At 43.9% G+C, this 23,003-nt stretch overlaps 1 protein-coding gene across 5 annotated transcripts in view; it reads right to left on the reverse strand.

Annotated features, from left to right (window-relative positions):
* LOC139662115 (muscleblind-like protein 2a) overlaps positions 1–23,003 on the reverse strand; it is a 53,995-nt gene that overhangs the window by 26,943 nt on the left and 4,049 nt on the right. For all 5 annotated transcript variants that reach the window (XM_071540717.1, XM_071540715.1, XM_071540716.1 and 2 more), the window contains exon 2: positions 19,389–20,296. In XM_071540717.1, coding sequence (XP_071396818.1) covers positions 19,389–19,562 — 174 coding nt within the window. In that variant the 5' untranslated portion in view covers positions 19,563–20,296. The remainder of the gene's footprint in view (positions 1–19,388; positions 20,297–23,003) is intronic.

The raw sequence follows: 23,003 nt of genomic DNA on the forward strand, positions 1-23,003 counted from the left end.
CTGCACCCTCCCCTCTTCATCAGTAGCAAAAACCCTTTTCCCCCGACCCCCCACCTCCTCCATCAGCCAGGCTGAATGGTCAGAGTGATGACTGTGGTGTGTCTGTGGGTGGCACAGACACAGAGGGCCAGTCTTCCACCCCCTTAGCAGAATAGCGCTTCAGTTGTGGGCCCCTCCGTTCACCACTGTAACATTTGCATTTTGCCCTCAATGGGCGCTCTATCCTCTGCCCTGCCAGAGACAGAGAGTGGCTGCCTATAGGCTGCAGCCGACAGAAGAGCCATAAACGTCCTCGTAAAGGCGACTGGAAACGTGCCTTTATATTATGCCCCAGTGGTTCCAATCGCCTTTAATGGGAAGTCTGGAGGCTTGGTTCTTATCCAAGATGGCTACCTCAAAATGACCTATTTACATTCCTATATTAACAATTCACACAGAGCAACAATGTTGATGAATGAGTGCAGAATCCAGGGAAGGCGTGGTGTGTGTGTGTGTTTCTCTATTAAGCCTCCTGTCCTCCAGCTGGGGAAAGAGGCTGTGCAGGCTTTACATATCAGAGCCCTCATGATGACTTCCACATGCTAGCACAGCGCTCAATGGCGTGATCAATGGCAGCGGGATTGGCAGTATTGGCAGATTGCAGTCCAGAAAAAACCAAATACAATCAGGGAGGAAGAGAATGGCAGGAAGGGAGCTTAGAAAAGAGTAGGCGCAGCACAAATCAGGCTGTGGCAATACAGTAGGCAGGTTGAAGGTACAGTCTAGGCTGTGCTAGCCTAAAGGTCAGAAAGGTGGGCTTGCGACTGGATGGGTTGCTGGTTCAAATCCCCAGACTGGCAGGGAAAATCTGGGTGAACAAGAGATGCTCTCCCCTCCTTCAACCCACAACTATCTAACTAATCCCTGTAACAGTATGAGTGTGAAGCAGTGTATTGCTGAAAAAGAGGGTGCATGCACAGCAAATATTCCCTGGGTAAAAAAAAAAACAAGGTCAGTGAAACACCCATACAGGCATCTACAGCAGGTCTTGTATGTTGTAGTGCTTACATTTGTGCCTGGTATATCCCGGAGCATCAGGTCTTAGATGGCTGTACCCTATGGAGACACTGTGACAAAGTCTTCTACCCCCCCCTTTATCCGATTGTCCTTCTCAGCGCGAGAGGAGGAGGGCCACTGTGAGAAACTGACACTAATTTTTCTGACATGAAGCCTGCGATATGTGTAATCCCCTTAGAGCATAGCCGAAGAACCTGTTGTATCCCCACTGACCAGCGAGGGGTGGGGGGGGGGGGGCAAGGCACACTCTCTCTCTCCTTGCCTCTCAATGTTTCCTCATATACCCCTCTTTTCTTTCTCTGCCTTGTCTTGTCTATGTGCCATTTATATCCTGCCATTAATGCTACGTCATTTGCATTGTTGTTGTATACACCCACTGCTCGTCCCCTCTCTTCTTGCACTGAGTGTGGTTCTGCTCAGTGCTTCATTTACATACAAAAATGGCCATATACCATGCTACAAATATCCAAATAAGAGCCATTCTTGGACTGCAACACCTACTGGACCTGATTCTGGAATGATCTGTTCCAGTAGGTGTTGCCTCGCCTCCACATCTACAGAAAGATTCAAAATATTCTGCTATTTGTTACCTTTCCCACCTTTTTCCTCTTTCGCCTACCTATCTCTCTGCTGTGCCTTAGTTTTTTTTGTCTTATCTTTACATTTTATTTAATCTAACCACCAATTCTCTGCCTCTTTTGCCTCTTCCTAGGAGATCGTTGTAAATAGGATTTGCTCTTAAGCAACCTTCCTGGTTAAGTGAAGGGTTAAATACATAATTTCTTGTCTTTCTTTCTCTTCTTTCTGTCACTTTCTCAGTTTGCCTGCTGTGGCCCCATCCCCGTGTCTCTTCCAGGGGCACTAATAGCAGGTTATGGGTCAGCCTATAACTGGCCATGGGGAAACCACTTTAGTGAAAGCCTCCAGCAATGAGAAGCCAAGAGGACAGGCACTCCTGTGCTCAGAAGGCCGAAAAAAGGCAGACCCACTGATCCCAGCACCCGGTAGAGAGGGGAGGCGCTGGATGCACATGGACAGGGCTTCCCTTCATCCTCAAACAAGGAGAGTGCTCCTTCTCAAGGATCCTGTTTTGTTTTTGGACTCTAATGGATCCGTTTGGACTAATGGATCCGTTTGAAGCGGTGAGGCTCCACGACACCAGGAAACACTGAAAATCCATTATGAAATGATAGCCGAAGGCTTTTTGCTTGCATTTGGGCTGGTAATGGAGAACAAGAAACAGTGACTTCCAGTGGGTAAGGACAAGTCGTTTTAATGTAAAGCTGTAGAGGCAACCCCGCACCTCCCTTCCCAACTGTATCCTCTACTGTCCTCCTCTCATCTTTGAATGCCTTATGTGTTCATGTATCGAGGGTTGATTACACAGTGGCCTTCTCTGCTACACTTCAAGGCTATAGTAGTGTACACACATGGGCTATTAGATCACAGAACAATTAGCGATAATATGAGTGAATACAAACAAGATCCATCCTTAGTGCCAAGGACAGAGACCAGGTAATTTAGAAACAAGAGTGTGTTTTATTCTTTCTTCTCTCAAGTCTTTCACATCTAACACACACATGCACATGCACAGACACAGACACACAACTGTGTTGCCTCAGCAGTAATTAAGTGCCTTTGTTTCACCAGCCGTAATCCCACAGATGGAGGAGTAGCACTGTTGCTGACACGCCTGAGATTACCCAAAGAGGGAGAGAGAGAAAGAGACAGAGAGAGAGAGAGAGACAGAGATAGACAGAGACAGAGAGAGAGAGAGAAAGGTAAGGGAAGGAAGATAGATGGTGTTTTTTTCTTGCTTGTTTGCACTGGGACACACATGGCAGGAATCCCTCTCCCACAGGCCCCAAAAAACAAACACACCCATCTCCATCTGAGGTGTGTATTGAAGCCTGTCTGAACTAAACGTGTCCACACCCCAAGAATAGTGAGCAACTAATTGCATCCATTTATCTTCTTTTAAGAGACGCAAATTGAACATTTTGACAGAGGTTTTTCCATGGGCTGAAATATTGTGTCCTTGTTTGTCAATGTGGTGAAGTTGGCCGCGTCTGAATATTCGCAGAATGTTGCGCATCAGCTGAAAATCACATGCTGGTGTTGCTATCATGCAGCACTGGCACTGCAGCTAGCGATCGGTTAGCTCAAACTGCAGCTCAGGCAGTACTGGGAGATGTGAATGCTGTCTGTCTGAACTCAAAGTGAAAACTGGACCAGCTCTATTTATACCAAGGCAGGGACACTGGCATTGTTACTCTGAATACATGGCTGTGACAGAGAAGACTTTGAGAAATAAAGACTGAATTTATTCCTCTTTACAGTGGCCCAAATCAAAGAAAACCTTGATAAAGTGTACTACAATCAAAAGAGAGGGACATCCTGTAAAAAAGGTAGTCTACATTAAGATCAGTCATGGTATTTTTGGCACAAGAGGCACTACATTCTGTGTGTCTAGTACCACTTCAAGAGTTGTGAGATATACACATACAGGGTAAGAAACTAAATTTTGTCCACCGCTCACAGTGGGTGAAGGATTTCAACATTCACCAGTCATCTGCATTATTTCACCAGCTAAATATGATTTACAGAAGAGAAAAGAACTTCCATGGGACAGACAAAGTCTATGGGCATCTGGCTGACGGCTGAGGCTACCGTCCCACCCTGTGTGTGCTTGTGTCATTGTTGTTGCTGTGTTTTGGGGAGGTGATGGTCGAAGTGTCTCCACGGGATTGTTGTGAGGCACCTGCAGAGTCCTGGTCCCTGCTGCTAATCCAGCTGGAGGCTGGAGCCCTGCTTCAGTTAATCTGATCATCTGTGACCTGCTGAGACATGAAACCCACCCTCCAGAGCTCCTCTAATCTGCACACACACACATACACACACACATGCACACAGACACACACATACACACAGACAGACAGGGACTCCAGCACACGGTGTGCACATAGTTGGCAGGTCCACACAAACGCTCATGCCAGCATGCACTCACTCACACACATACAGTACATTTGCACTCAAGCAACTCTGTTCCTCTCTGTCTCTCTCTCTCACACACACACATACACACACACACACACACACCCTGAAGAAAGGCTCAGCTATGACAATGCCATCTCTCAGTATGTTGACAGGTGAGTCAGAGCTAAAAGACTGAGGCATTAGCCTGCTTTCGACTAGCTGTCATTTCCCTACTCTGAGATGTCTATTTCAAATAACTGTGAATCTGGGAGCCAAAAACATCAGCCTAAATCAGGGGGTTAGCTTGAGTGTATACTACACAAGGTATTGATACGAACACGCCAAGCAGTTCACAGGCTCGTTCCCACTGGCATTACAGCAGTCCTATAGCCTACTGGAACTTCAACTTGATGACTGTTAGGAGCATTGCCAGGGAAAGATTTGATAGAAGTAGGCTAGATGATGTTGATGCCCTAGTTTGAAAAGATGCAACTGTGCCACAGACTCAAGGGGAAACAGCAGAAAGCTAGTAGGCCTTATTTTAACTTCCTGATTTTACATTTGTTAACAAATGCCTCCATTTCGATCTGTCTCTAGTGATAAAAGCCACAACTACTCTGCAACATCCCATAAACAACGCAAAGCAACTAAAGACGTCGGAGAAAAAGGGGAAATGAACAATCAGGGAAAATTAAAAATGTTAGCCTACATCTTCGTTACCCACTGGCTCCATCGACCGCATGTCAGCGTATGTTGAGGAGCCGTGTAAATCCATAAAACAGATAAAGGAGGATAATGAGATGGAAGGGAGCGAGCAGATCTATTCATCAAAGCCCCTTTCTAACACACTCAGCAGATAGGGGCAGACAAATTTCCAGCGCCATCCCCCCAATGCTACGCTGTTGTATGGCTGTCTACTCTCCTCAGTTTGGAGATTACTGGTTTTGTTTTATAATTCAAACTGCAGAGCAACTAGCTAGCTCAGTTACTCAGTGCAGAAGTGTAGTTTTTTTTTTAGACAGTGGCTTGTGCAAGTCCTTTTGGGTATACACACAACCAAAGGGGAAATACGGGGCACCCTTGGCTGGATCCACATGTTGTTTTTTGGTTGTGATGATGAGGCCTCTGAGGAGGTTTTCTCCTGCGGGGCTGAAGAGACTCTGAGGGCGTTCAGAGACAAAAAAAAAAAAAAGCCAGTCCTCTTGAGGTAGAGAGAGCTGAAAGAGTGCCAACACTTGGGTTTGAGTAATAAGTGCCCTTTGGTCAAAGAGATGAGATAAATAAGCCAGGGTATGATGACTCAAACACTTAAAACACTCTTAAAATCACTGGACGGAGGTAAACAAACACGTTGACCACACCACCCACCACCTGTCCATCTCATTACCCTCCTCTCATCTCTCGTTTTCTCAAAGCCAGGCTAGGGCTTCATGGAGCAAATGAGGCCAAAAGCGAGCGACTAGCTGGCTGGATACAAGTCAGGACTATGTAAGGAAAAACAGAACGGAGGTGTGAGACTGGTTGTTCAGAGGCAATATTTGCCTGAGTCTAAGGCAGAATGCAGTCTAAGCCTGACCTATAGGCTGAGGCGGTCTGTGTCCTGGCCGGTTTTAACTGTAAAATGGAAATTAATTTGTTTATTTATCAACCATGAAATGTCTTTTTTGTTGTGTTTTTTTTTTACAAATGCCAAAAAAATAAAATCACAGGGAAAACAATCATTGCTGTCACTGCTGTCTTTGCCTGAGCCATACAATCATTAAATCCAAAGCTCATCCTAGCATGGATGCTTTAATGGTGTGCAACAGCAAGTGTGTTGCCAATTTATGCCCCCCACTGGTCCCACTTCTCTTTCCCTCTCATCCTCCTCTCTCTCCCTCATTCCTTCGCCCACCATGGGTTCACCCAACTCTGTAACGGTGTGCGCTGCCAATTAGTGTCCCCCACCTGTCGCCGTGGGTCACTGGTGCAGGCATCTGCTGGGTGTGAAATTGGCCATCTCACTTTCGTCCATGAACTTTGCATGGCCCCCCTGTCGGCCCAAACACACACACAAACACACACACGCATGCATGCACACCCACACACACACAGAGGCACAGATCTGCAGCCTTGACCTAAAGATGACCTCTATGGCATGGCCACCCTGTGTGGCTGGGGAAAGGGGGAAGGGTGTGATACAAATAATAACTCTGACTTGGACTGGGTATTGAAAAACAATACCTACTAGGCACGTATAGATTACCATACAGATCAAACGGTATTAAAAGGTACTGAAAAGCTTTGAAATGTTGTATTCTTAACAACAGAAGTCAAGTTTTATTCTTGTTTGCGGGGATTTGTACTGAGGAACTCAACTGAAAGAGGTCTAAAGAGATTCTATTTAGAGACGCAGATGGCATGTCGAAAAGAGGCATCAAAAAAAGTATCTCTTCAAGTTTGAATTAGCAGAGCTGGTATTGGTATCAAAACATTTACAACATTACCCAGTTCTCCCTCTGACTAGAGAGTTGTAAGCCTTTCATATACTGAGACGAGAGTCACTTACACTGACTCCAAGACTTTCATCCAGGCGAGCTCTATCAAATTATCCCAATTTGGAGCAGCCACAGTCTAGCCTATTAAGTCTGATGTTTCCGAGGAACGTTAGACATTGGCCATGAATAAATTATCTTCTGTAACTTTGTGGCATTGACTGCAACAGCAATACAGTTTTGTATGATCAAACAGTTGTTTAAGTGAGACCACGGACACACCCCAACATCAGCTTTATCGCTCTGTGTATTGTCACCATATGCAATGAGGTGCCCAAACTGAATTTATGGAAGTCCAAGTGTGATTGGCTCTTCTTTACATGTATGGTGAGGGTGTAAAATGAAAGGTTAGTGTGCAAGAAAGAAAACACCAGCTCATTAAATGGAAGTGCTATTTTTGAGCTGGTGGTCTTGGCTTTGCTCATGAATATCTGCAGCACAGCAGACGGCATAGAGAGCGTTGCACAGTAAATTATGGCATGTTCCACGTTTACTGTGCAGTCCATCACTGCCACTTGTCAAGCCTGACTAGGATATGAGTCAAAACAAGGAAATTTCTCAGAAAATGAGAAAGTTCAGACGGGGCCAATTCCACTGTAATTCACTTTAAATGTTTTTTAGAGGACGGGCACACGTCAATCACTAACAATCCAACCAGTTATTCCTCATTCCTTCATTTTTATACTGACACACCAATATGCAGGCTACAATGAGCTGTTATACAACCTCAATACTGACACATCTTTGCATGGGATGCCATGCTAGGTCAGGTTCAGAACAGTCTGTTTGATGCAGACCAACAGGATGTCATTCAGACAAAAAAGTGGAGGGGAACCGATTCCGGTGCAGGGCCCCTAAAGGTTGGATTTCTGTCGCCTCATTAGGTGGAGCCAATTAAGAAGATCTCTGTCTCATTATAAAGACTGGCCCCTGGGAGCCAGCTGTGCCTGTCTGTCTAACTGTTTGCAGCTCCCTAGGTGTGTGTGTGTGTGTGTGTGTGTGTATGTGTGTGTGTATGTGTGTGTGTGTGTGTGTCTGTGTGTGTGTGTGTGCATGATAGGGTGGGGGGTTGTGGAGCATCTTTAGCTTCCTTAGATCCACGTCTTTAAACCGACTTGTAAGTCTGCCCATTTTGTAACCAGAAGAGAAATAAAAGAAGCCTAGGCAACATATTTTCTGACCAATGATTGTTTTGGATATTTAATATGGGCTACAGCAAACTGCATATGCTACAGTCTATACAATGAACATACTGTACAGTACCAGTACAAGGCATCATTGGCTTTGCCAGGGAAAAAAACACCAGGGCTAAGTGATTAATTTTCCAAGTGTGGCATAGATTTTCAAGAGAAATCATGTAAGGCAGACTGAAAAAAGGAGAGTAAAAAAAATGCTAGCCTGAGTAGAAATGAGAATAGGAGAGCCTGAGTCTATCTCGCTGAGATAGATCTGATGTGTGATGATGAGGCTAACTATCAATAATTAATGAGACCGATACTAAAGGTCAAGCACGCAGCAAGCCTCTTGCCTGACTCTCCATAGATATGCCTTCAGCTTTACTGCAGATGTGCTCACAACAGCAATGGCTACTGCAGTAGTAAGGGGGTTCAAGTCCAGCTGGCTTAGAAATCATCAAATGTGAGGATGGCATTGATTCTGCGGCACTGATTTTAGGTTGCTATTTTTTATAGAGAAAAAAACACAGTTAATCTAGTTTAACAGCACTGTGGGGGAGAGAGAGAGAGAGAGATAAGGGAAGAGAGAGAGAGAGAGAGGATGAGTCAGAGGTAGTGGGTGGATTGGGACCAGGTGAGACATTGGTACAGCAGATGGGCAGATTTTCAGTGCTGAGTCTCACGTCACATTGCAGGCAGCTCATTGGGTGATAAGCACCTACTACTCCATCTGACATGTAAGCCCTACTGTATAGTTTACATTTTACAGAGAAGATGTATGGGGATGGAATTCAAGTTTAAAACTGGAACTCGGGCCTAACAACGACTGCCTAGCATTCGCAGGGTGGTAGTGAGTAGGTAGACCGGTCCGGGTTCAAGCCCCCTATCAGCCTGCTGAAGTGTCCTTGAAATTCCAATTGCTAGAGGACAAGATTTCTTCCAAAACATAACTCCAAACACTATTAATCACATTATCAGTGCAAGCAAACACTAAAGTCTACTTGATAAACCACTGAACAATAACCATATCACTGGCATAGCCAGTAGAAGTATGAAAATCTGAATTATACTCTAACACTCTCACTAATCTGTTTATAACTAATTTTGTCAAATAAATATATCATACAGCTAATAACAAATGGGTTTCCTACTCAACACGTGATGTAAGCTATGTCTCCAACTTTACTTTTCTATTCAGTTTATGACAGACACAGTGCGACTCGAAGGAGCAGCGGCATATTTGATGTTTGTAAACTACATTGACAAGAAACTCCAGGTTTGAATGCCAGCTTAGTGCATCAAAGCAACCGAAATAAACCTAAAACAAAAATTGACTTGGTCGGCTGTTAATTTACCTGGGCAGGCTGCCAAAATATTATCAATATATGGGGAAATCTGCTATGAAGCATACACCACAGATTTTGTTATTTCACAAAAGCGAGGAGTTAGATACTTTTTCCAGGCTGCAGGCCTTTATTGAAAACAGAGGTGCTGATTACAACGCAGAGCAGATGTCTTTTAATGTCTGTGATACCGAACCTGTCTTCGTTACATCCACACCTGGGAGCTGCACTGTGCAACCAGTCTACTGTTGTATTGAACCACAGTCTTCTACTGTTCTACTGAACCACAGTCTTCTACTGTTCTACTGAGCTGCTCTGCTGGAGCAACTAGAGGTTAGGTGCCTTGCTCAAGTGCAGCTCAACAGTAGCTGAACTAGTTGGATGCCTGCTCTCCTAAGAAAGAATGATACATACTGTATTACTGTATTTTCTGAGCTATTCTAAGAATAGTGGCTACAGTTGGCTACTTCCAGTTCTGCAGCAAGACCCAGAGGGGGACACTGCACTGTGGACACCATAGCAGACTCTCTCTCTCTTTCTCACACACACACACACACACACACACACACACACACACACACACACACACACACACAGATGTGGGTCAGACCAATGGCCCAATTAAAATGCTAACATGTACTGTATCAACTTCTCTGATCAACAGCAGCACAGTGCAATACATCTAAGAGTGGAAAAACGTTGATATATAAAGATTTATTCCCAATGAAGTCATCATTCACAAAGTGAAAACACTGAGATGAGAATGTTATATCACAGGAAGATGGAAAAAAGTAGGAAAACAGTAGTTTCACTGGAATGAATGGCGATTGAGTGTCACCGGAAATGGAAAATGCCATCATTCAATTAAATTCTACTATGTTCTTTTCTATTCAATTGTAATCCATTCTGTCCTATTCTATTCTATTCTATTCTAACCCTTAACACCCCAACCTAGAAGATGTGCTCTCTTGTTAAGTGGCTCCTTTTTGTATGGAGCTATGCATGGGGAAATTTACACTGAGCTGTAAACAAAGGTTAAGCTTGGGTCAGTGATGTTTACATGTGACCCAGGTTCTACAAACTGTTCTTTTTCCTCCCAAAAGGAGTTTTGCTAATGTTGCTACTAAGTTAAAATGCAAAGCTGTTGCCAGATAAGAGGCTGTGTTCTTATTTCATGATCTTTCTATTCTTTCCATGTAAATGTATGGAAGCTGACCTGCTAAGTGTTAAACAACATGCTAGCAGGGTACACATTAAATCATATATTCTCATTCAAACTATATGCTTTTACATTGTCTCTAAACCAAAACACCTCATGCCTGGCTATCTCCACTGTCAACATGGTAAGAATAAGAAGAAGTAAAAACATGTAATGGCAACAGCCTTAAAGAGAAGCTAGCTAGTTAACTGTACACAAGAACTATCTAAATGGCTTATGTGTATCTATTTCAAGTCATGATGTCAGACTGGTGTGCTGTAAACAAAGCCATGGGCTCATCAGCATTGGTAATTAACTCCTTCTGCCGCCCTGTCACGACACTGACTGAATCCCAGGTAGTTTACTGGATTACATTAAGAGATGGTAACTGCTGCATATAAACATTTTCTAAGGAAATATTTTGACATGTATTTATTTGTAGAGGCAAATTACTTTGTTTTTATGAAAAAACAAGTTAAAAAGCATCCATTCACACAAAATATCCCCCATAAAAACACTGTTTGGTATCAGTATCAATTTTTTTTCCAAGTGAACCAAGCCATAGATATAACTGACTGATGACTAACTGGGCCTGGGTCATAAGACTAAACCTGTGAGTTGATCTGACCTCCTCCTCCTCCTCTCTTGCTTATCTTTCCCTATCTCTCGCATTTTTTTCACAAATCGGCTAGACTCCGGGTGCGAGGGGGGGGTCGGGGTGAAATCACGTGGATCAAATGAAATCTGGCATGGTTTGAACTGGGAAGACAGGGAGAGTGCGTGCATGTGTCTGCGTCCGAGGAGGCCCAGCGAAGGAATGGTGGCGGCGGGGGTCTCCTCGGAGCTCATCAAAGCGCGCCGCCCTCGGACGCAGACACATGTTAAGCTCAAGTCAGTGCCTCATTGTGTCTGTGAATGACCCCGGGGGAACACCGGCAGCCGCTGCGCTGCATACATTCCCCTCCACATGTTTTCTCTGCCCAGGGTGTGGCCCAGTTCGAAAGGATTACGCTGAGGAATGCAGCCGAGCCCATCTTTTAAAACAAGGGGGGGGGGGGGGGGGGGGGGGGGGTGAGGCCACGGACGTAAAGTTCATGTTCACTGAAGCTTCCTGAAGATCAAATGCAAATGCAATAAGCCCAGAAGTGGGAAGTTAGAGTTAAGTCAGGAGAAATCTCTAAACTTAAAAAAAAAAAGTGTTTTTGGTGTCTGTGAAGCTCTGAGTTCCGCTGTCTGGTTTCTGTCTGGACTGGTTGCCATGGGGTGACAGACTAAACTCTGCGAGGTCGGAGGCACTTTCCCACTGAATCTTAATAACAATCTTTGATAATTGGTTTAAAAATCTTGCCCCGGTTCCCTGCCTGGCTGGACCTGTCACTGGCAGACAGGAAAGCCCCCTTGCTCCCTCCTCCATTTCCTTACTCTCTCGCTCGATTCACTTGTTCCCTTGCCTTCCATTATTCTCTGGGCAAATTAACACCTTCCTTCATTTCTTTCCTTGTTCCCTCGCTTCTTCGTTTCCGTGTTTCCTTTCAGCCATCTCACGCCCCCAAAAAACACTTATGCTCTTTTGAAACAGAGTCCGGATTAAGATGTTCTTACCGAGTGAAGGAAAACCAGGGCACTTTACCCCCAGGGGGGCCGGGCCGAGTCTGTGATAGAAATGAGAAAACACTGCGCACACCTGAAAGCGCCTACTATTGTTTCTTCGGCTTTACCACTTTCTTTTTGACAACTCCAACTTGACGAAACATGATAGTGCCAGGATGCACCGAACTACCCCCCCAACACCCAGACCGTTATTGAAGCTCACTCAGGCGTGGAGGTCACCTGGTAAAATCTGACTGGTCACAACAAGCGGGGGAGAAAAACTAAACAGCACATTATCAAACCTCTGATCTTCTGTGTAAAGGCTTCAGCCCCTTATGTTTTGCAAAAAAAAAAAAAAAAGCAACTCATAACCTACACAGAAAACTCTCACAAATACTTCAGAAAATGTTCAGAGTAATGATTCACTTCAAAATACACAAAAATTGAAATATATTTTGAGATATACTTGCAAATATATGTCAGCAGCACATAGGAACAATGTTTTGCCAAGACATACTTCAAATGATTGTTGTTTTCTACATGAAAAAATACATTTTGTGGCCAATGTTTGTATATTCTAAAACACATAAACATATATAAACATATTCTGAAGGATTTCTATGTGAAATGTAATTTTTGAAGTATAGGAATTAATCTATTCAAAAACTATTCAAAAGGGGTTTTTGTTTTACCCCTCCTGCTTTTGCTTTAATTGTTTTGGGTTTTTTTTAGAAATGTTTCTGGTATGTGTTGTTTACAGGTGAGAGACTATCGAGTGAAAGCTAGAAGAACATGTCACATTTGTAGAGTGACAGGTAGTCAAGAACCTTCATTGACTCCAACACTGTGAATGTAAATGGTCTCTACTGCAGTGGGAAGAAACAACACAGTCAGCACGAACAGAGGTGGAGACAGAGCACTAAAGAGAAAGAGCTGGAAAAGCAGAGAAATAAACATCAACAAAAGGCTACTGTGAGAGGCATGGCCAGTGTGACATCATCACATGACTGGTGTGATTGCATTTATTCCATTAAGACAGATAACCTCACTCATTCCCTAAAGCCCCCCCCCCCAACAGACACACACACCCCCACCACACACACACTCACTCACACACACACACACAGACACCCTTACCATGTGATGGTTTCCATGGTAACAGCGCAACAAGTATCAAAGAGCTTAAAGGAAAGAGCTCCGACCAGCTGACATCAGCTGCGACGCTGTTGGAAATGCATTGCTGCTCACATTCATTATCTATGTACATCTGCAGTGAATCATGGGAGAGTTGAAGGGGAACGACTGTTCAGTCTGGTGATGGCCCAAAAAAATATATAGGTTTCACTTGGACTTAGACTCACTCAAGAATGCTACTTATATCTCGTTCAGACACAGAGATTCAGAATCCATTCTGCCTGATTTTACCTCTTGTTCCTAAATTATAAACTTCTTCATGATATGTGATAGTTCCAGCTAGTGTTGTCTATTTTTATGGAGATAACTCAACTATCACGACAAGTGCGCTCACAGAACTGGAGCTGTTCGTTGAGAGCTTTGTGCCAATGCCATTTTGCTACGCTACCTTAACCCTATGGCTTTATCTTGTCCTTCATTTGTTTATCCACTATGTGATGTATCTCCTCATCATGTTTAAATAATCTCTGCGGGTATTAAAATGTTTCTGTGCTGCTTATACAACTGGAAACTATCTGCATTTTGATTGGCCAATTAAAAAAAGCCTGGCACATTCTACCAAACCTGTTCGGCTGTACAGTTTTAGCTAGTCTGCATGCAACTTTCCTGATTCAAAAGATACATTTTCATGTTGTCTCTCAATGAAAGTGAATGATACCTGGTTGGCCATCTAATGTCTGCCAACCCAGTGTGAGATGCAGCTTTAGTTGGAGAGAGATAAAGCGGCTTCTCCTATTTTGAGAGACGACAAATGTAGTGTAGACAGACTTTATTCTAAAGCCCACAGTGGAGAGCTGGGGGACAAGAAATAATCCCCTAGACGTTATAGAACGCTATAGAAATGCTGAGAGCAGCGTGGCAGAGTCAGGATGCTGCATGCTTTACGATAGAGGAAGGAGCAGCAGACAAAGCAGTGACAGCAATGATTCCTCATCGTCAGTCGTCCAATGCAAAGCGCACCAACGGAAAATGCAAAGCCAGGCGTTTCGGCCGCCGTTGCCTCCGCAGGTCACTACTCTTCCACAGATGACTGTTTATCTGAGCTGCTCCAGTGGCCTCTGCTCGGCTGCTCCCATACCGCACTCCCCCCACCCCCCACCCCCCCCACCCCGTCCTTGCCCCTGTCTCGGCCTTGGCCCATGGTGAGCCCTCTGGTCTGGTGACCGCCCTGCCTGGCTGCTGCAGCCTTACACAAAGACAAATCTGAAAGGCTTGGTTGTTCTCTGGGTCTCTTCAATAAGGAGGGACGCACACACAGAAGCAAGAATTGGATTATTCTTTCATATTTCATTTGTGCCCAGCACAAAATATACCTAACACTTCAACCATTGTCTTTTTTTAAAAGGAGTGGAATAAAGAGCTGAATCATAGAAGGGGTGGTAGATATTATTTGCCTGGCATGTTGGTGATGATGGTGAGTATAGGAGCAATGACAGCAGCCATTCTGAATAGTCAAACTGATGACACTGTGTGAAGTGTTTTACATTTTGAAGTAGACCACCTGTGTTGTGGGAGATGACATCGCAAAGTGCTGGTCAGTTAGAGCTATCCATAATTTGCATCGACTCATCTAAAAGTCATTACTTTTTTATAAATGTTATGCAGCCCAAACCCTCGGTGAATCAGGGTGCCAGTAATGAAGTCACAAATCATTCTCTGGCTCTGCTCGGCGCTGCAAGAGCACACCTTATTGTAAGGTTTCTTAAACTTTGGATCAAGTTTATCAGTTAAATCAAAATACCTCAGCTGGTGCAAAGATGAAAGATACAATTTTAAAGAGCCATGGCCACTGTGGTCAAAACCCACAGGGTGCTGGTGTGGTTGCCTACCGTTGTCTGACATGTGTGACAACACAGTTACGCCTCCTACTCTATTCCTCTCCTGAGCCTTACCTCTCAAATGTTTGTGAAAAGGACCCTTCTGATCGTTGGCCAAGTCACGCCTGGCAGCACACAGCCCTGGCGTGATAACCCTATCAGGTGAGAAGACCCAGGAAGACGATACGGGCGTAATGGGGTGGAAATCAGCCCGGCGTGGAGCGAGACACATTTCCTAATGCATAATAAAGCATTCATTCTCTTAGCCATCACGAGGAAAGTCTTTGTGAGAGAGGGGGTGAGTTAAAGTACAGAGAATCCTGTATTCTCATTCTGTCACTGGGCTGTATGGAGAAAGAGGGGGAGAGAGAGAGAGAGAGAGAGAGAGAGAGAGAGAGAGAGAGAGAGAGAGAGAGAGAGAGAGAGAGAGAGAGAGAGAGAGAGAGAGAGAGAGCAATAGAGACAGAGATCTGACTAGCCATATACATTTTACAATTTAGGCATTTAGCTGATGGTCTTACCCACAAAAACCTACAATGAGAGCGACAGGATAAGCTTAAATTCCTAGATGGTTAATATTACAAGCCACTAATAGTAAAGAGTGCAAGGGTCAAAGCCACAACACCCAGACAATAGATGTAACAAATATTCCTGTGTCTCTAGGATGCTATTGTGTGATAGGTATAATATTAGGTAAAGAAATAGGAGCCATGCAGAAAAAATTTCTCTCTCTCTATACACACACACACACACAGACACACACATCCCCTTTACCAGATCTTCTAGGCAGCACAGCTGCTTCTGAGGGACTGTGGGGCAGGGAGACACTCCCTCGATCTCTATGACAAAACACACTGCACTCCAAAGGGGTTTAGAAGCAGCAACTCCCTTTTAATTGCATGCACACTGCAAGTGCAGGCGATTCCTTATAATGTTACTCTGTTCACTCAAGGTACAGGGGTTGTTTGTCCTGTATCCACTGTTTTTCAGAGGAGTTAGTGAGGATAGTCTAAATGACAGGGATGACTGATCTGAGTTTTCAAGGAACAGCAAAATCATGTAATGGGCAGTAGGGACGCAAATTTTCAGAAATTTCCTTAATCGATCGTCGGTCACGTTAATGACCAATTAATTGATTAATCATGATGTAAAAAATAGCTTTTGACAGAAAATACAAAATACAAAATGCGTGTTTTACATCTGTCTTTAGGCCTACTCAACAAGTTATTCAACCAAGTATAATTCAAAAGACTCGGGACCCCCGACAACGGACGTCAGTGTTTCCCACAGGCTGAACATGTACTTTCTTTAGGGTTCATTACTTTAAATTGTCTTTACATTGTGTCCAACGAAACCCAACTGGTGGAATATGCAATGAAGTCTCTGCACAGCACTCATGTTAACTTTCTGAGTGTTGAGCAGCGTTAGAATTGTCCGATTGAAAAGTTCAAGTTACTCTTTACCGTTACAGCACATGCAAGTTCTGAGAAATTGTGGAATTTTATATTTTTTTACGAACGCTTTCAGAATGGGAGACGGACTGTCAGGTTGAGTACAGAGCTACTGCATCGCCAAATGACAGACATGACGTGATGCGCACATTAGACGCATTACAGAGCGATTTAGATCAATTTCTATACATTGATTAACTTTATTTTGTGCCGGCCGTGCCGATATTGTGGTGCTGCCACAGTTTATGTATTGGAAACAATGGCACGACAATCTACTAGTTTATTTAAGAATAAGAGCGTATCTACGCGGTCAGGGATGAGTCCAGTGCGCAGCCTGGTGACAGTCCATCCTGAAACACACGCTCCGGGGGAACAGCTGTCCCGGGTCGGGAGGCACAAATAGTGTTGCGCCAACTTTGCCAGCCGGGGGAATGCATTCTCTTTCATTGTGCTTGTAGAGGTGCTGTATTTCAACTTTGTATTACAATGTTTACAATGAACACGAATGAACATGAATGCTTGGTGTAATGCTTCCGCCCGCTTGCTTGGCTTTCTTCTTCCTCTGTATAGGCAGTGAAAGTTAAATTGCGCCCTTGTGGCGGTAAATCATTTCCGAAAAAAATGAGAAATAGTACATAACGTACATTTTCGATTAATATATGCCTGATCGATCAAATTGTTAATGGTGATTAATCGATCATCGATTAATCATTAACATCCCTAATGGGCAGTGGATGAATGTCAGGCCTTCCCTTGCGTGGCGCAATAACAAATCGATCCCGATTGGAGTCAGCTGTTTGGTCATTAAGCCGTCACAGGATCTGACATAGGCTGGCAGCTGGGAAAAAGCGTCACTCAATGGCTGATTGCCGAGCAATAACTCAACGAGGCTTACCATGAACTAAGTCCTCGCCAAGAAAACAGCTGAGAGCCCCGTAAATATGTCTCATTTTAAGCAGGTCAAATAAATAAATGACCACGAGCAACCAGGCGATACATGTAATGAAGTGGGCTTTCCAACACTCCAAAGACCTTAATGGCTTTTAAGCTAACAGTACTAAAGGTGAAAGTGGTGGAGCTGAATTCAGAGAGCAGAGCTGGTGTGGGCAGAGTGCCATGCATTTCAGGAAGGAGAGGGTCATGACTCGATGACGGCCATAGTTTGCATACAATATGCATACGGTTGTTCAATGTATTTACTGGATGGGGGAGTTGCGTGAACACTACATTGAAGTTATAATGCAGTAACATGTTGAAAAATGGAGCTACCTCAGTTTGGTTTATTTACTGATATCAACTAGATATCTACACATTATATCTAATAATCTAAAATCATAATTCCATGATTTCCATGTTCAAATAGTCCTTTCTTTTTTGTTCAATAACTCTTGTATATAGAACTCGCTTGACTTTAAACTTAAATGAGTTTGTTTTTAAGTTATTTAAGTTAGTTAAGTTATTTGAGTTAATTTCCTTCAAAAGGTAGATCTGCAAGCAGCCAAGCTTAACATTAAAATTTTGACTGGTTACAAAAATTCCACGACATTTATAAAAAATTCTCGGTATTTATAATTTTCAATAACTTTTCAAGGCCTACAAACCACCATTTTCCAACTCATTCAATGATTTTGGCAGGCTTCCCAGGACGGTAAGAACCTGGTATTAAGTCAATAGGTTGTGGCACAATGTGAAACTAGTCTATCTTTTGTCTTTGACCTCACACACGACCTTGAAAAAGGTGTAATACACTCTCAACGCACTGCGCTGCTATATATTTGAAATGCTACTATAGTTCATACTTAAGAAAAAAGCCAAACTCTTCACAGCTACAGTGTTCTGCTCTAGTTTCTTTGGCTATTTATCATTGTCACAGCTGTGTTTTTTTTTGTTCACACAGCTTTGAAAATAATGGGGTGCTCTTCGTTGCAGTCGTCTCATTTGCAGCGTGTGGGGGCTTGTGTGAAGTGACCTTGTTATAATTGGATAGACTTTCAAAGTATCTGAGTCTTAAGCTAATTTGAGATATTTTACCACTATGAAAAAGCAAACACCACAATAAAAAGCTTATTGAGCATATAACCAAAATAACAGCGACATAACTCCTGATATGAAGGGTAAAGCACAATAAACTATGGGCCTTTATTCAAGATGATACTAGTCCAACATAGTTTTATGGCCACTAGTGGATTATCAAATCAGCCACATGTATTCAATAAAGACAAATCAATCCAAAAGGAACTGAGATGCCAGATTGCAGTGTACAACAAAGTGTCTTTACCACATCTTGTAATACATGCACCACTCCTTGGATCTCTGAAAACTAAACGTGACAAAACAAGCTGTAGCTGTTTTTGTTGTTGTTTGCTGCTTCTGTGTGGCAGCTGACATGCACCCAGGAATAGAAGCCTTGGAACGACTTAAGGCGTTCAGATGTTCGCCCGTGAGTATAGATGATGGACATGGCATGGTAACATTAGAGCTTACCGTATAAAAAAACAAACACACACGCGCGTACGTGTGCGCACACAGCACACACACACATCTTTGGTGACACTGAACATGACAGGAGACCTCTTTGGCCTTTAGCTTCATAGGTCAGGCTGGTCTGGTAACTGCAGCGCGGCATGGAGACCTGACACACATGCTAATTTGAGCAGACAACCTACACCCACCGACCATTAGGAACCACAAGGCTGTAACATTTTACGTCAGACGCTTTGTCGGTACTGCAGAGATGTAAACTGATTATTTGTATTAGCTTTACGTCATTTGGCAAGTCCACAAGATACTGTATAGAGAGACAAACTATTTTAAAGGAAAAGAAACCATGATGACTTAAGCACAACACGTGTAAGCCAGGCTTTCATGACAACAAAAGGTTTGGGAGGAAGAAGATATTATAATCTATTTGTATCTAATACTTTGGGCTGCAATACAAAAAAAAAACATTGGCACAAGTGAAATAGGATGATGTAGAATAGATGAAAATAAAATCAAACTTTATAAACTCCCAACATTACACAGTAGTCACCTACTGTAGTCAGCAATCCTCACCTTTAGTGAGTCGAAACAGGCGATCACCCTCCCGTTCTCCACCTGGCAGCTTTTCGGCGGGTGGGCAAATTTGCATTCCTCGTCACTGCGTGAACAAGTCCCCCTCTGAAACTGCCGGCACACTTCCAGGGTCAGCCATTTTGTGTCCCGTATCGAAGCGATGTTTAGAGCCATGTCAGCAGCGCTGGCTGTGGGGCCGGGGTGGAGCGGAGCCACTTGGTTTAAGGAGGAGGCGATCCTCTGAGGAGCGTTTCAGCGTGTTCCAGTAAAAAAAAAAAAAAGGAAAACGACACGACAACTAAAACTGATGGAACATGTAGCTAAAAATGATCTGCCTCGGGTCAGTGGACGAGGTTTGCCCTTGCGGACTGCAGAGTGGTGGTAATGGACTGGCAAAGCCCCTGTGGCCGAAGCATGGGACTGCGCCGCTGTCGTGGGGTCTGTCAGTCAAAGAGCTTGTTGTTCATCAATCAGTTAGTCTCAGGTGCAGACCTCTGACAAGGCAGAGGGGGCATGCTCGGAGACAAGCTCTGCTGGTTGTATCGATGTCCCCAAAATGTCCTTTCTTTGACTGATGATAGCTGTGCAAGGGTGGGTGGTGGGGAACAAAGTGGCGCTATTTTGAGGTGCGATGGCACAGTTCAGGACAACACGAAGTTGGTGGTTTTCTATTGTTAAATGTCCTCGGTACCTACTCTCAACGAGCTTTGGCACCTTGGCCAGCAGTGCAGCAGTTCTACACTTGGGCTTTCCTCACACCGAGGTAAAGACAAACCCGGGGGTCAGGGGTGTCTGTTGCTGAGCGATCTCCTGTCAAAGTTGCGGAGGGGAAAGTCTGGAGCTCTGCAGAAACGCCCAGGGATCTTCAAGTAGGGGTGTTGTCTGACAAGGCACTTTCTGTCAGTGATCTGAAGTGGGAAAGAGAGAGAGACAGAAAGAGAAACAGAGAAACAGACAGACAGAGAGAGGTTATTTTCAGAGTGAGAAAACAGCTTGCTAAATATGATGGGCAACAATTTATCTAACAGGCTTCAACAGGCGTTAACAGTGTTTGTGTATGCGTGTCAATCTGAATTTGTGTACATCTCTTAGACTGCCCCAGAGGGGTGCTGCCTCAAAAGGGTACAGGCCTGATGAGCCAGAGAAAAGGCAGTTGTGAGGTTATTCAGAAGCCACTTGGGTTTAAGTCCCCCAATCATTGCCTGTGTGCCATTGTGCGGGTGACTACAAGCCCTCTGGCTCTCGGGCACGCTGCATACAAAGCGGTGAATGGCAACAGCCTCTGTGCTATGAGACAGCGGACGAGAGCAGCGAGCCAGAGCAGAGATAGAAAAAAGCCCCAGGGTCCAACCCACCCTGTAGAGCCATGCACGGCGGGACGGTGCAGCCAATAGAAAACCGCGCAGCGCAGCACTATTCCGGGCAGCCGTCCAGCAGCTAGAGAGGGACCGAGACAGATGCATATGCCAGTGCCAGACACGATTATGACGCTGCCCGGTGCCCCGCAACACTCGTTGGTCTCCCACCGTCCAAATTAGACACCGGCTCATTGACAGCAGCCAGTCAATTTACATTCATGGTGAGAATGTGTGTGTATGTGCGCCTTGCCTCATCCTGTTGAAGGGCACTGGTATCCGTGTCTGGCTGTTGTCTAGGTAAAGAAGGGGACAATTAGTGGAGCAACAATCTGAGGAAGTGGCCTTTAGCTTGGACGTACGGAATCCATTATTGACCGACTACTGCGTAGGGAGCTCTTTTCTTGGCACATCTGGAAATATTTTTCTGCTAACTGGGGGCGGGAAAAGGGGGGGGTGGGGACAGCAGAGTGAGGGAGGAGAAGGAGAAGGGTTGTAAAAACCTACAGCTGCTGGTTAAAAGATTCCCCTCCACTGTTTAAAACATATAAACTTAGACCTATCTATGGGACACAGACAAGGCCATCGCTACCAACAAACAAGACTACCCCAGTCCTCCACTGCACTTCACATAGATCTAGACCAAGAAAGGGTTTAGAATCCATGAGAAACAATAGCTTAAACAAACTCTAAAGACTTATGACAAGCTTCACTTAGTGTTAATGAAGGCAAGCTGAGACTTGTTCTCAAACCGTCTCCACTACTGTAAAAGAAAGAAATCCTTTCATGAGTTCTCTTCATAGACAGGAACCCATAGACAGCTGTCACTCAGGTGTGCATTCATTCAAATCTTATCAGATTTGGGCTATGTTTAGCATTGTAGTCCTGCCTGAGAACGTAAACCTAAATATCTTCCTCAGTCTTTGATCATGTCCCGTTGGCTGACAGTACTTTTAAGGTCAGCCTAAGCTACAGCTGAAACAGCATTCCAACTAGCCTATACTTTTTTCATACAAGGGATATTTACGCCGCCTGCATTGAATTTTCAAGTTTATTTCAATTTAAAGTGGATTTTTGCATCAGGTCTTAAAAAAACTTTACAAAGGGAGACAATCAAAGGAATGGCGAATCAAAATAAACATCACCAAACACCATGAATCCAGGCTCACACATTTTACATCAGAAAAAGTTTGATCAAATTGTATTTGATTCAATAATTCATAAACAAAATTATAAATGTAGTCCTACTATGCAATATACCATTTTAAATATTATTTATTGACCCCTATAATATACCATATACATGTGCCTGTTTTTCGTGTTGGGTCACATAGACAGGTAGATTTTCCCTGGACTACTACTAGCGGTAGAAAGATGTTTCCCCTTGAAATCACTCACCAAGCCTACATTGTTCCAAGCCTATGAAGCCAGACCATTGTCTAACTAATCATATTGTCCCACTTTACTGCTGATCATGTGAAATGAGATGAGAAGCTGCCTCACCCAATCGTACTGACGCCCAGGCTCCACTCTCCAAGGCAGGATTTAATTTCACACTATCTCCCCAGGGAGAGAGTCAATCGCTGCAGAAGAGACAGTCAGGTAAGAATCATGTCAGATCTGACCTTTCACAATTAATCCCTTCTTATTTTTAGAAGCTGTAAGAAGTCTGTGGTCGAGCTAGCCTACTTTATCAGAGTGTGGGAAAGGAAAAGGGTGCCATTCCTGTGAAATGACTTGGCCTCAAATGATTGAGCAAGTTGTACTGCAAGGGTTGGGGAACCACAGGGATCAGACAGGTAACAGTGCAGGTTTACTGCAATTTTTATAAAACAGCGTAGGCTAACTGTGTGGATACGGGTTGGTAGGGGTTGTTTGAAAAGCTCTCAGGCCCTCCCTAGGCCACATTCAAAAAAATGTTTGTCATGAAAGATATTCAAAACAAATGGTGAGGATAGAAGATCAAAAGCTTCATAGCCCCCATCATGGCCCTCATGTGAGTGATGGTGAGATAAAAAGCAGGCAGGAAACTGATCACGTTACTCAGTGTGTTCCCATAGAATGTTTGGGTTAGAAGGTAAATTACTGCTGTCCAAGTACATTTTTGTTTTATACTTATTTTGGGTGCCATGATGCACTGGGATTGAAACCTGGTATTTCTGATCGATATAGTTTTCCAAAAAACAAACTGCTTTTAAAAACTGAATGCATGCGAGTGAACTACAAACCATAATATAATTCATTGCACGTATGATGTAGT

The sequence above is a fragment of the Centroberyx affinis genome, unplaced genomic scaffold (assembly GCF_046629955.1).
Source record: "Centroberyx affinis isolate AG114_WGS23_722 - 3 ecotype Tasmania unplaced genomic scaffold, CSIRO-AGI_Caff_v1 ptg003710l_1, whole genome shotgun sequence".
NCBI classification, from domain to species: Eukaryota; Metazoa; Chordata; class Actinopteri; order Beryciformes; family Berycidae; genus Centroberyx; species Centroberyx affinis.